Source organism: Amborella trichopoda, chromosome 5, assembly GCF_054954075.1.
Source record: "Amborella trichopoda isolate Santa Cruz 75 chromosome 5, AtrichopodaSantaCruz75HAP2 v2.0, whole genome shotgun sequence".
In the NCBI taxonomy this organism is placed as follows: domain Eukaryota; kingdom Viridiplantae; phylum Streptophyta; class Magnoliopsida; order Amborellales; family Amborellaceae; genus Amborella; species Amborella trichopoda.
In genome coordinates this window covers 42,537,007-42,551,085 of record NC_142340.1, presented here as the reverse complement: position 1 = coordinate 42,551,085, position 14,079 = coordinate 42,537,007, and the positions used below count along the sequence as shown (strand labels likewise).

General features: G+C 35.6%; 2 protein-coding genes across 35 annotated transcripts in view; one reads left to right on the top strand and one right to left on the bottom strand.

The window, feature by feature from the left end:
- Positions 1 to 4,521: 4,521 nt before the first annotated feature.
- The window catches only part of LOC18434247 (SNF2 domain-containing protein CLASSY 3), a 36,701-nt gene continuing 27,143 nt past the window's right edge, over positions 4,522 to 14,079 (bottom strand). For 13 of the 34 annotated variants that reach the window (XM_088868007.1, XM_088868009.1, XM_088868016.1 and 10 more), the window contains one exon: positions 4,522 to 11,885. The gene's annotated coding sequence lies outside the window, so the exon portion shown is untranslated. The remainder of the gene's footprint in view (positions 11,886 to 14,079) is intronic. The other 21 variants (XM_088868011.1, XM_088868008.1, XM_088868012.1 and 18 more) reach the window with 3 other exon arrangements.
- LOC148782116 (small polypeptide DEVIL 10-like) lies at positions 4,843 to 5,989 on the top strand. The gene has a single exon (XM_088868042.1). It carries the CDS (start codon positions 4,843 to 4,845, stop codon positions 5,044 to 5,046), a length of 204 nt encoding a protein of 67 aa, XP_088724168.1. The 3' UTR covers positions 5,047 to 5,989.

Genomic DNA, 14,079 nt, shown 5'->3' with positions numbered 1-14,079 from the left:
TTTATCAATTTATGTTGCCCCTACAATTGCACATTATCAGGTAGTTAAGAGGATTCTTTGGTATCTCAATGGTACATATTTTTATGGTATAAGAATCTTATCTGTTAGTTTTCTTGAGTTATACGCCTTCTCCGATTCAAATTGGGTTGGGTCTCCAAACACTCATTGTTCAATAATTGGTTTATGCACCGATCTTGGTTCTGAGTGCATATCTTAAATTGTTAAGAAACAATCGATTGTGGCTTATTCAAGTGTTGAAATTGAATACCGATTTATGACGTCCAATGTTGCATAATTGACATCACTTTCTTTTATTCTTCAGATATTGGGGTGCCACTTCTTCTGCTACCAACTCTTTTTTGTGACAATATTAGTACTACATGACAGTTAAATCATGTTTTTCATGCTAGGACAAACCATATTGAATTAGACTATCATTTTGTACGTGAAAAGATTGCTCTTGGGTTACTTGTCACTCAGTTCATGTCCTCCGTAATCAAGCAGTTGATATCTTCACCAAGCCATTACCCTGAGAATGTAACAAGATAGAAAACTGTATATTGCATGTAACAAGATATGAGAGTGTCAATTATACCATTGTATCATCTTTATATATATAATGAAAGAACCACCACAATAATAGTGTAGGGCACCATTATTTTCTCAAAAATTCGTTTCTCTCTCTAAAATTCTTTAGTTAGTGAGAGACACCCCGGTGGTTGCTGTAAAATGATCGAAGGAGCAAAGATTTCCTTAGAACCCTTGATCGATATGATTTGAAATCCAAGACATTTGTAAGAGGATGAATATTTCCTTTGTGCACAAGTGGCAAATGAATAAGCCACAAGGAGTTCAAAAAGATGCAATAGTTGTTACTTTTTGTTCTCTTTAAATAAAATTAACTGGGCTCAAAGTTAGATTGTTCTAATAACAAGATGTATCCGTGGTACATCTTGCGGTCCATTTCTGCAATGGGTAGAGATCTTCTTTTTCAAAAAAAAAATTTTAAATAAAAATCCTCTAATTATGGGAAAGGAAAAAGTTACGTCGTTAAGGAGAGAGGATTTGAAAGATAATACCATGAGATAGAGAGAGAAAAAGGCATGTAACAAGATATCTAGAGAGAGAAAGAGAGAGCAGGCATATAACATCATGCTGACATGTACACACACTAAACAACAAGCACTGCGGAAGAAGCCAACAAGATTACAATGCATTTGCATGCCATCTCATTCACAAAAAAAAAACACAAAGTCTCATTTTCTCTCTCCTCTCTCTCTCTCTCTCTGTCTCCGTCTCATGTCATTAACAAACATGCTTATACTAAAAATAAGAGAATTGAAAAAAGTGGATAGAAGACATCCTTAAGATAAGGTGGTCCCAATTAGATGCAATGTGTCAGATCTTGCCCAAAGAAATGGACGGCTCATAATGCTCGATGGCTTCTAGATGGACTGCTCATAAGAGTCGACATGTATATGGGGGTAGATGGTCCCTTGTGGTCGGCAGTTGGCTTAAGTGGACCAATGTTAAAGGGCAAGATGAGAGAGGCACGTCATGTGCCTTATGAAAGAGGGAGTGCTTCTCTCTTCTTTTCTCAAGAGAAAGGTTTCATTTTAGAGAGATAAATGTTGATTTTAGAGAGAGAAAGAGAGAGGGGTCGTGGCCTAAGAGCTTTTCAAGGGACCGTCCTTCCCGTACTACTCTTTGCCCTCCACATTCCAGTTTTCTTAAGTTTTTACTGAGCCACGGCATGGGAGAGGGAATGTTTTTTTTTTTGGTTCTTGCCAAGAGAGAGAAGCCAAATTTGGTCCTCTCTCAAGAAATAAGGATGGCAATCGACCTCGACCCGACCCGGGACTCAAATGGTAGACCCAATCCGAGTTTAGGTATGAGTCCAAATATTGGACTTGGCAGTTAGGTCAGGTCCAAATCTTGGACCCGAACACTATTCGGGTCCGTGTCTGGGTCTAGGCCTGGGACTATTTTTTGGGTCCCAATATTTGAAATATAAATATAATTAAATATATAGATATTTTAAATTTTAGGTCAGGTCCGAGTTCTACACTATATTTTTTGGTCAAGGTCTTGGTTTGGGACCGATAAATTTGGGTTTGGATTTAGGTCCCATATCACTTTTCGAGTCTGGGTCCGCAAGACTCGAACCCGTTGGCACCCCTATCAAGAGCACATTTGGATATAGAGAGAGAGAGAGAGAGAGAGAGAGAGCAATATAGAAGTTTTTAAGCACATTACTTAAGACCATAGTTATCAACATGACTGAATTGGTGGCATGACCTGTCGGATTGCCTACTAATGTTTTGGTTGGTCTAGTCTAAAGTAAAAATTAGTTAATATTTAATCAATTTTAATCCATTTTATAAATCGATTTTAACCAGTCAAACGAATTAGGTAATTTTATCTAATGTATTATATATTTTTAAATTATTATTTTAATAATTTAAAAATTAGATCAAACTAGTTCAATCGGTACTTGGACCAATTTTTAATAAACTAGACTTCTCATTAGTTCAGTTGCCATCGGTCCGATCTTGATAACACACGGCTTGAGACTGAGATAGGAGCAATGTACAATTAACATAATAAATAATCACATCGCGTATGATTTGCTCCTATGGAGGCAATATTGTATAAAAATTCTTTTGGGCAAAATGGATGGTTAGGATTTCTTTGATCCGGAATATTTGGATTCATCTAAGTATATATTGTGGTTTTTTTTTTTTTGAGGGGGTTAATTAAGTGGGGGAAGACAAGCCTCACTTTTTTTTTAATGTGCCAGGATTGAAAACCCCCACTTTTTTTAATGTGTCGAGATTGAAAACCACAACGTGATAATTAAGAATGGGGTGCTACCCATATCGATCTTTCGTTTAAAAAATCGAATGGTTCTTATTCAATCTAGACATCACTAGAGAGAGTGGATTAATTTTTTTCCTTTGTGGCTGGTCCCTTGGTTCTAGAGATTGCAACCTCAAAATTCAGGTTCCAAATAATCATGTAAGCTTGCGTTTCGCTGGATGGATCATATAGACAGCATGTTCCCGCAGGAGCATAAAACAAATGTGCTGCCGAATGGTGGTTCGATCTCGGAGTCTAGGACGCTTGGCCGTCTTATCTCTCTATTTCTTTAGTCGGCCAAACACTAGAAAGAGAAACAACTCAAAAAAAAAAAAAAGTTAGAGAGAGAAAGGGCAGTAAAAAAAGGCTCTAGAGAGAGAAAGAGAGTGAGAGACGTCTCAATAGAAAACACTAGAAAGACGGAGCAATAAAAAAACCCTAGAGAGAGAAAGAGAGTGAAAAAGGAAAAAAAAAAACCTAGAGAGAGAAAGGCGTCTCAACTTATCTCAATAAAAAACACAAGAGAGAGAAAAATAAAAAAGACAAATAAAAAACCCGAGAGTGAGAGGCGTCTCAACTTATCTCTCCCTTGGTTGGCGCCCTCGAGTTGTGAAATATGGGTGGATTATTAGATTTTGTAAGATAACGCAAAGACTTTAATATCACCACGATGTCGACTTTTTTTTTTCTAGAAAACTACGGCGTGGGCCACAAAAATGTAGCCCGAAGGCCAGGCCACCGGACTTTGAGGGTCAACCGGGCCGGTTGGGCCATAGCCATTGTTAGGGCTGGCTCGGTTCAGCCTAGCCCAACCCTCTTTTTATTTAAATTCCATTGAGACTTCACCCTAGTGGCAAAGCCCCTTGAGCCCTAGTAGGGAGGGCCAAGCCAAGGCATGAGCTTACTTTATAGGTACTAGGGAAGAGCTAAGGCCAAGGCCAAGGCCAAGGCCAAAGCTTTGGCCTGGTCCTTTCCTACTCATCGAGCAACATTTTGCGACCTAAGCCCTAATTTTTTAAGGCCGGGCCGCATGGCTCATCGCTAGCCTTAAATTGCCCGCAACTCTCCCTCGGGCACGAACCCAATACAATAATCATTCATTAATAATTAAAGAAAAATACTTGGATAGGGTTGCAGCTCTATCAAACTAAGTAAAATATAACTCATAACTCATCAAAAAATGAAATTCAAGTATTGAAAGTTTTTACATCAATCATCTTGGCGTAAACATAATAATATTTTAAAAAAAAATAGGATTTCAAACTCTAAAAGTAGTATATATCGTAACAAATTATCTAAACTGTCTATTTCGCCTTAAAAATAAGTATTCATACATCTTCAAGATCTTTACCATTTTTTGAGTTTCAAATTTCGATGTCAATATTGGAAATCAATTTTAGAAAAATCATGAAGATTCTCATTGGCGAAAGTGTTTTTGAAACCATGATTTGAGGTGAGGCTTTATTTTGTTTTCCTAAAGCCTAGGCCTTATAACACCCCACCTAATTTAATATACATTGAACTTGCTCCCCCTCTCTCTTTCGCGTCTTTCTACCATGCAATGGAAATCAACGGCAAGCTCGGTCCCATGCCTTACTCTCTCTCTCTCTTCCCTTTCTCTCTCTACAAACCATTTAAAAGCTTGTAGCCGCTTGAAACCGTGGCTCCCCAAAAATCACCACAATATCCCGGCCGCCGCTCCCCTTTTTTCCGGCCAAACTTTCTCCATTTCCGACCTTATCGCTAGGCCATTGCTTCCCTACTCTCACTCAAATCACCATTTTCCGTTTATAATTTCACTGCTCCAGGTCCCCCGTTCCTATTTTCCGGCTCCAGTTCCCCATTTGGGGCCATCCTTTCCCCTTCGCCGGCCATATTTTCTCATTTTCCGGCGTTTATTTCCACATATCCGGCCATAATTTCCCATTTTCCATGCTCTAAATCGCATCTCGTCCACACCGTAACCAACTTTCCATCCATCTAATGGCTCCAACTCACCCTTTTCACACTTTCAATTCCGGTCGGAAAACCACCGATGCTCGCCGAAAAACCGCCGAATCTCGTCGGAAAAATACCTTTAGTCATCGGATTCTGGCTATGGCCAAGCAACAAAAAACCAGACTTTACATACTCCGACGCTGTATCACCATGCTTCTTTGTTGGCACGCGCACTCTCTCCACGATTGAGCTATCATCGCTGAGAACCAGTGGTCAGAAAATCGTTGCCGGATTCCGGCGAGGGTAATTTTCCAGTCAATTTTGGATTGGACGGCGGATCTCGCCGGGAAACAGTAGAATCTCTGTCCTGGAAGCTATGATTTTGGCCTATATCCATGTCTAAGTTCTACATAGGTCAGCTGTAATCAAGGTGCCTAAGATTTAAAAAAATGCCGGAAAAAGATAATTTCCGGCCAAATTATGAAAAGGAAACGATGGATATCTGGCCGCAAAGCAATGAATTTCTTGCCAGAAAAAACAGGGAATAGCTGCTGGAGAAGAGAATGACTTTTTGCCTGAAAACTATCGCCCGCCTGATTAATGTTCATGTGCCAGGAAATGTACGGGTTCCCCCTGAAAGCAATGAATATTAAACCGGGAAACAGTGGCTAGACGCCTGAGGAACTTGTATTTCTTATGGTATTTACAGGAGAATAGTGATCAGGTGCCGGGAAATTCAGGGACTTCACCGAGAAACAATGAATGTCTGGCCGGAATACAATGTTTCCAGCTGCAAGTACCTATTTGAGATTCTGAAATTTCCATGTATCTCTGCGAAATCTTGAGCTTTCCGGCGACGCTAATGTGTGGGTCGCAGTGAGTTTGCGTATTTCCCCTGAAACGGTGGAAAATTCGCCAAAAATGATCTAAACGGTGAGATATCACCGTCAATGGCCGTGATTTAGTGACCATAGAGCCACTGGGGTGTGAAAATGAGCTGGAATTTTGTACGTTCGGATGCATGTCGGCAGTGGATGTTTAATTTCAACGGCGGCGATCTTATCTCTGGAGAGGCTTTTGTTTTTCCTATATTTTGTTTATTTCATGTGTATTATGTTGCTTGTTTTCATGAAGGCAGGCTGCCCAAAGGGTTCTTTTGCCTTTTATATTAGAATTACAAACTTTGACAAAAGATTTTCTTTTTCTTTTCCATATGAAGAGAGAGAGCAACATGCATCTATCATTTCAACAATTTTTTTTTTTTTACTATTTGAGGTCAGCTATAAGAATCTTACTATGTCATTCTGCTCTGCATCTATCATTTCAACAAATTTTCTTTTTTACTATTTGAGGTCAACTTTAAAAATCTTACTATGTCATTCTGCTCTGTTAAGGATTATACCGTCAATGAAGCTATAGGTCCCCTCTCTATCTACAAGATTATTGGGATTAAAAATATATAAATAAACATATTTGACTAAAATATTTTTGAGATTAAGAAAACCTAAACAAGCATCTCTCTTTGTTTAAAATTGTATCCTATAAGACCATTTGCCTCTCGTACTTATCTATTAAATAAAACACAGGGCTCAAGAGAGGGAGAGGATTTTGCCACATATAAAGGAGAGTAAATGGGCATGTACTCTTTTCTGTTTGAAAATTGCATACTATAAGATCATTTGTCTTTTTATCAAAATAAATAAAGCTTCACCTCATAACTCATCGAAACTTACAATTCAAGAGTTAAAAAACCTTTATATCCATCATCAGGGTGACATTCTGGTTATGAAGAAAAAATAGGATTTCAAACTCTAAATATAGCATGTATTGCAACAAATTACCTAGCCCGTACATTTCGCTGTAAAAATAATTGTTCATAGATCAACAAGATTTGAACATTTTTTTAGTTTTAAAATTTATTGTTGGTGTTGAAAATTGATTTTAGAGTCACCATAAATATTTATGTTACCAAAAATGCTTTTAGGATGAGGATTTGAAGTGGGGTTTTATTTTGTTTTCATAAAGCGCAGGCTTTATAGAAACTTCATCCAAAGAATTTCTTTTCTATTGAAATCTATCTGATGATTCACCCTCACCCACCTACCCATTTTCACATCTTAATCGAACTTTCTTGTACTATGCTAAATGATCTTATTGCATTATCTCTTAACTTTTAGTGCAAAGCTCAGTGTATATTTTTTTCCACTTAAGTCATATCTTTGTTATTTTATTGTAATTAAATTCTAATACTTTGTTGGGTTGCCGATTGGTATTTTTTTTTCATTAGTTTAATATTAGTGACCTCTATTGTCTTCATGTGGTATTAGGTGAGCCTATTTTAAAGAAAATAGCAAAGTTTCTAATTTAATATTTGGAATTCTTCATCTTTTTTTTGGCGTAGAGACAACTATTTTGTAAATTTTTAGGTTTCTTAGTTTGTTTTCATTAGTGACCAAACGCACAGTTTATGAGGCTTAGCCGACCATCTATGATGATGAGGCTTTAAAAAAAAAATAGAGAAAAAGAAAATAGACAGAGAAGAATTACTTTGAAACTTCCCATATGGAAAATATTTCGGATAGGGTTGGTATTGCGTCCACAACATGTGACGCTTGTACAGGCACCTTTTAATGATTCAGATTGAGCCATGCTCATCCAAAGGCCACTACTGAATCTTGTTTTTCGTTTTTTATTTTTTATTTAGAATGATAGTTATATGAAATTTTGGTTTTAGGTTTATTTTTATAAGTAAGATCGAATAAAATTAATAAAAAAATATTGACCAAAATAAATTTACAGGTATTTTGATCATTTTTATTTAAAATATTTTTTTAATAATTTTTATTGAATTATATTTATAAAAATACATCTACATACCAAAATTCAAATAAATATATTATTTAAATAATAAAGTGAAAATGACCTCTACCACCCTCCTCGAAATTTCCATCCTCAGATCCCTTGTACCCCTCAAGTTTAAAATTTTGGGATTGTTGCCCCTCCTTTTCCCCCCCAAATTATATTTTTCTTTGTTTTTTTTACAATTTTGTTTTTTTTTTTTACTATAAATTGTATTGATGATAATAATAATAACAACAACAACAATATATCAATTGTTACATAATTCATCTCTTATAGGCATTTTGATAAAAAATTTAATAAATTAATAAAAATAATTTATTAACAATAATAATTAAGATCTTGATTAATCATTTTTCAATTTCAAAAGACATTAATGCAATTCTAAAATAAGTTATAATATTAAAAAAAAAAATTCTTTTTCAAGTCTAAATTTGTAGAATGGGTCCAAGGGATGCAAGATTGATTTTGGGCAACTAAAGAGAAAGGGAATGATGTTGACTAATGTATGGGTATGGCATTTTGATAAAAAAAGAATATCAAATTTATAAAAAGAAGAAAGAAAAGCATGATTGGGGACTAACGGTCCCAAAGTTTAAAACTTGAGGAAGTACGATGGATTTTGGTGAACCCAAAATACGAATATGGATGGAGATTTCAGGGAGGGGGATAGAGGTCATTTTCCCAATAATAAAAAACAAAATGAGACTAATTTGCGGCCATTAGATATGGCCATACGAGATCTCAACCAATGGACGAGAGCTTGTGCACACTTCCACCCATCCACATAATGCGGATGGTCCTTCCAAATATAAAAAATCTTTATAATAGCTCTAAAATCTATTTCCACCGCCAAATATAAAATTTGTAGTTAAAAGATGTATGGATATGTGAACACTTGAAAGGGGGATGTTCTAGACGATGTGTTACCATATACATTTTATTTAAAGCTTAAAATCTTTTCTTCTTTTTTTTTTTGTCACAACCATAATGGTCAAGGATAGATGAAGGTTTTCCGACTAAAAAGCTGCATTTTTTTTAGTTTTAAGATGAGATTTATGTTTTTCCATAGGCCTAGGCCGTCTTTAACCTTTTCGGGGACCTGAACACCTATAATCAATTGCGTCATATTTGATCAACAAGATTAGCTCATCTTTTAAAATATGAATTTCTCAAAATACATAAATAATCAGGTTCCATACATGAGTGAATTATGTTCTGTTTTTCGAAGTATTTATCAATCAGTTTTATTATGCAACAAATTTTATGCAAGATGGGCGATATTTACCAACCCTTACATTAAAAAAAAAAAAAAAAAGTTATATTTACGATTCATGAATGTAACCATGATTAGCTTTACAACATTGCTTTTGAACTCGGCTCGGGCCTCAGACTTAGCCTGTTTTGGCCGAGTATGAGTAGACTTGCGTGAGTAGTGTACAAGGCAACAAAAAAGTTGAAAGATAACATTTTGTAAGAATTTTGTAAAAAAGTTAAATATCCACAAAAATTAAGTTAGAAATTATTAGAAGTCTATAACTTCCCAAAAAAAAATTATAAAAGATAGATTATTGAAAATGTTGATGCATACTTTAAAATATTTCAGAAAATTCCAGAAAAAATAAAAAATAAAAAAATGGAGCATGTATTAAGAAAAGCTCCCAAATCATTGTATAAATCATATAAAAAATTATTTTAAAACCATTTTAATAGCTCTTAAAAGGGGCTAGTTGGCCCCTCGAACTCGCCTCGGGCGATAGGTCGAGTCCTTGAACATTGTCTACATATTTGTTTCTCATAAGAACTCATAATTATGAGCACAGTTTTAGAAATTGTAACTAATTAACTGAGGATATCCCCATTTGCACTTTGATATTTACTTTTGGAATGCTAAAAAGTATCCTTCAGAATTCTTTAGGAGATATATTCAAGTGTTCATGCTTGTAGAAGTCGGGCTTCATATTCAAAGATAAATAAAAAGCATGGAATTGATTTAAGGCAGAGTTCGGCTGAGTCCACTTGAGCACGATTGAGTAACTCGGTCTCACCCTAGGGTGCCTAACTCCGTGGGGCGAGTTGGGTGCTCAAACTCTTGGAAAAACAGCAATGACTAATATATTGCTTAGATATTTTTTTTAGATGATTTTAATAGTTTTTAGCATCATTTGGGATATTTCACATTTTTCTTTTTTTTCCTAATTTTTTGAAATATTAATGTATAAATCAAAATTTTTTGTAGTCCATATTTTATAAAAAAAAAAAGTTGTGAACTCTAAATGTTACTTTCTTTATCTTTTACATCTAAAGGGGTATGCGTGACTAGGGTGAGTCCATGGTCCCTTGGCTAAGGGCATTGTGCCCTCAATCAAGGCGATTTCCTAGTCATATCACGATCCATATAATCACATGAAAGAATGTGTTTATGTGCTATCACTGTCCAATTAGTGGGGTAGGATAGTGATAGAGAGAGATAATGGATGCGTAAAGCACATCCATTTTCTTTCTCTCTCTTGGCGTACAACATTTTTATTATGGAAAAAGTTATCATAGGATTTCTGAATCCGCAGTTCAAATCTTACTCGAGATCACTGTTCTGGTGTTAGAAAATCATCAAATTGATCCTATGGACCTGAAAATTATGGATCTCAAAAAAATATATAGATTTCAAGCTCCAAAAAAGAAAAACAAAAAAATTATCTTATAACACATTATTTGCGCTGACCCCTCTAAGTGTCCAACATTTTTGAAGCTTTAAATTTTATAATAGAGGGAGGAAATAGATTTTCAAGCCATCATATCATATGGGTTTTCCAGCTTTATAGCTTTAATCGAAGAGACAACGCTAACACTATGTTAACATAGGATTAGCACTCAGACCATATATGATGAAGTTCCTTGGAGCATGTAAGAGTAGAAATAAAAAAAATTTTAAAAAAAAGAGGGAAATTTATTGAAATGTACCTCAAAAATGAACTATTTAACACAATACGCAATTCTTTTTATTTAGTTTCAGAAGTTATAGAAATGCTTGTGAGTAGGAACATTTGAAAATGGGTAAAATGTTAAATAATTGATAAATTAAGTATATTTTGATATTATCGATATTATCCATGTTCCTACTTGTCCAAAAAAAAAACTAGATGTATTTGTTGATACAGTGTGTTACATGAACAACAATGTTGGGCACTAAAATATGTAATCCAGAGTATTTGGCTATTTGTAGCATGACTAAAGATACTTGCCTGCTTTTGTTTCATCTGCATGGGAGTTTAATGAAATGTTGAGACAAATACTGATCCAATTTTCATAATTCAAATATATTATTATCATAATATGTGTTGTTAAGGGTAGCACATTCATAAATGCTCTTATGAATTGCTAAGGGAGATTCCATAATTCACAAATATAGTTATCATAAATCATGTTGCTAGGTGACAGATATTATATCTCAATATCTGTTTTTGAATGGGTATACTTGCATAAACATATTAACGGATTGTTCAATTTCAATCCAGATTCATTTGAAACAAAATATTTGTGCTTTGGATTAAAATCTTGAAGGGAACCCAGCACGGATTCTAGGCAGCAAAGTATGTACGTCACACTAAGTTTGGGCCCGTTATGGATGGCAGATGTGCTTCGCAACGGATTCCTTGGTTCGGACCAAAGAAGCAATGTCTCTCGATCAGTATCAAACTGAGCAATTTTTTTCTGTCCATGAGGATCCCACCAGAGCACCTTCTAATAGTTTTTGCAACAGTTGAGTTCTTCTATACAAGAAGAAGAGTTAGAAAGAACAAATCCTTTGGAGTATGCTTAGGCAGTTCCTTCGCTAAGCAACTGGAGGGAGACAGCACGGGGCAAAGCAAAGGGCATAGTTTCGATTGTTTGGGCTGTCGAAGAACAAAGAATCACATCAATAAATATTGCTGCTCCTCTGGCACGCCCTTGCCTAGTGGTCCTCGCCTGCACAAGCAGATTAGCAACAACAGAAGGGAAGGAAGACAGGTCAGTCAGCTTGCTCAAAGCTCTGTATTTCGATGTTCAAAGGTTGAAAGTTGCTTGCCTAGCAATCAAGTATGGCTTTGCCTTTGGGCTAGTGAGTCCAGTGCGCCATCAAGTAGAGGGTTTTGTCTGGGGTCTCCTCGTGCAGGTTAACTAGCTTCTTACTGACATTAATTACAATGCTTATGTACTACCTGCCAATCTGATTTTCCCTTCACAATGTTCTATATTGGTTTTATAAAAAAAGAAGAAGTAAACACACATGAAAATTCCAAGTTCAGGAATAAGCTTGACTTTAACCACACTTCATAACTGTAATCATGTCATTATTGCCTATGACTGACACACTGCTCTTAATAGCCACAAGTAGCAAAAAAGCATCTAAAACTTATCGACGTAAATGAGTGAACTCCAAAGATGTTACAAATTACAAGTTTTCCTCTGATGGAAACGTGATGACCCAATGCTCCAAAAGCACTCTCATGCTCAAGAGTGCTTCATTTTGGCTTGTGCCACATGCATATATAGTTTGGTGGGGCAATGTTCTAGACTCATTCTTCTAGATTGTTCTAGAAAGTTCCCCTTTACCCTGAATCTTACATGATTTTCTAGATCTTTTCTAGGATATTTCAATTCAACGTCATTTAACTCCAAAAGTTAATTAAAGCATATTGATTAATAAGTGGCGTGGCGATGGACCAATTCAACCAGGCTTCCTTCTTGCATTACGCTAGAGGTTTAACGAAACCCTTTCAAAATACAGGCATGCACATCAATCAAGTTAACTATCAAGGAAGGATTTGAATACACACACACAATTACCATAAGAGATTATCAACGGTTAATAGGACTATATCATAACTAAGCATGAAAACAACTTCTTTTGCACTTCTTTCTGGGGAATGTAATTTTCCCACTCCACTTGGTTATACGAAAAGGAGAAAAAATATATGAGATAATAAAAATTGTGGAATCCACAATTAAAACTTGTAGGAGATGGTACTGCATGGAAATCCATAGATGATAGGAACCATGAGATGGAAAGGTAAATGCACGATGACAATGAAAACAGTACTATGCTGAGAAGATACAGTACATAAGCTCTTCCAACAACAATTTTTAGAAAATGGAAACGGTGACACACACTTTAAAAATGCAACATGTTTTTCAAGTTCTTTTTGCTTGATCATCATCATAGATAAACCATTTCTCTTGACACAAGATTGAATTCCAATTGCCAAAGTCTGTTAAAATCATACATCAAGTATTGTAGGAAACATTATTATGTTTTTTCTTTGTTTCACATTTATAAAATTATATGTTCCATGTATTTGAAATGTGCACTGTACAAAAATCTGGTTTTTTAACATGAACTTTGACCAAGTTGCCTTTCAATCTCCAATAAACCTACCATTCTTAACCAAAAGGATGGTCTTTGTTCAAACAGAACCTGACTGGTTCCCTACAACAATCTCTATTGGAAAATTCCATACAAGGTTAACCCTCTCATTTGAGGGGTATCAATAAGAGTCTGATCCTCTAGGTTCCAAACCTCTACTAGGAAATGCACCACAAGGTGGTGAGAGTGAATTGGAGTGCTTAAGAGTGAGACACGGACTGATAGAAAGGCCACCATGATCGCTTGCTTTATGTGTGAGAGAGAGAGAGGCAAGTAGACTTTCCAATTGCAAATAACTTTTTCTAACATATAAGAACCTAACATTCTACATTTGTTTATAATAGTAATACAAAGATGGGGGACCTCCAAACCTGCTAGTTTATCCAAAAACAAGAGAAAGTAAGAGCATTGTTTCTCTTAAGATATTATATACGTACGAAAATGTCTTGCCCTATCAATTCTTTTGCGCAAAGTACTAGGGACCTTGGACAATTATTTCATACCTATGCTTGTATCAGCATGCACTTCACCCTGCTCGGAGAACTAATAGATCACTCTTTTATTGTGTCCTTAGGAATTAGAAGAGGTGTTCAATCAAATCACCATGATTTGTAGAACAATCCAAGTTTCTTCAGGCATATATGGAGAGAGCCCAATGAAGCAATAGAAGGAGCCTCCAGTGCAAGTTTGTAATTAATCGTCGCCATTCATTAAACATTAAACTCTCATGCTTGGTTAGCCTTTGCTACTAGTAAGCAATGTATATATATATATATATATATATGTATGTATATATATATATATAGTCAATTATCTCAAAAACTGTGGTTCTGTTAAATACTTCCATGCTGAAGATGTTCTTTAAATGGGTGTGTTAGAGGATGTAAATCAAATTTTGACGATTTAGTGTTGGAGTAAGTCGAGATGATCAAGAAGTGGAAAAGAGAGAGATGGAGGAGATGGAACATTTAAGCCTTGTGGCGAAACCGATAGATTAAGCCTCCTTATCAAATGTAAAG

Coding starts and splice junctions, on each gene's coding strand:
- LOC148782116 (XM_088868042.1), top strand. CDS start 4,843: ATGGCTCCAACTCACCCTTTTCACACTTTCAATTCCGGTCGGAAAACC.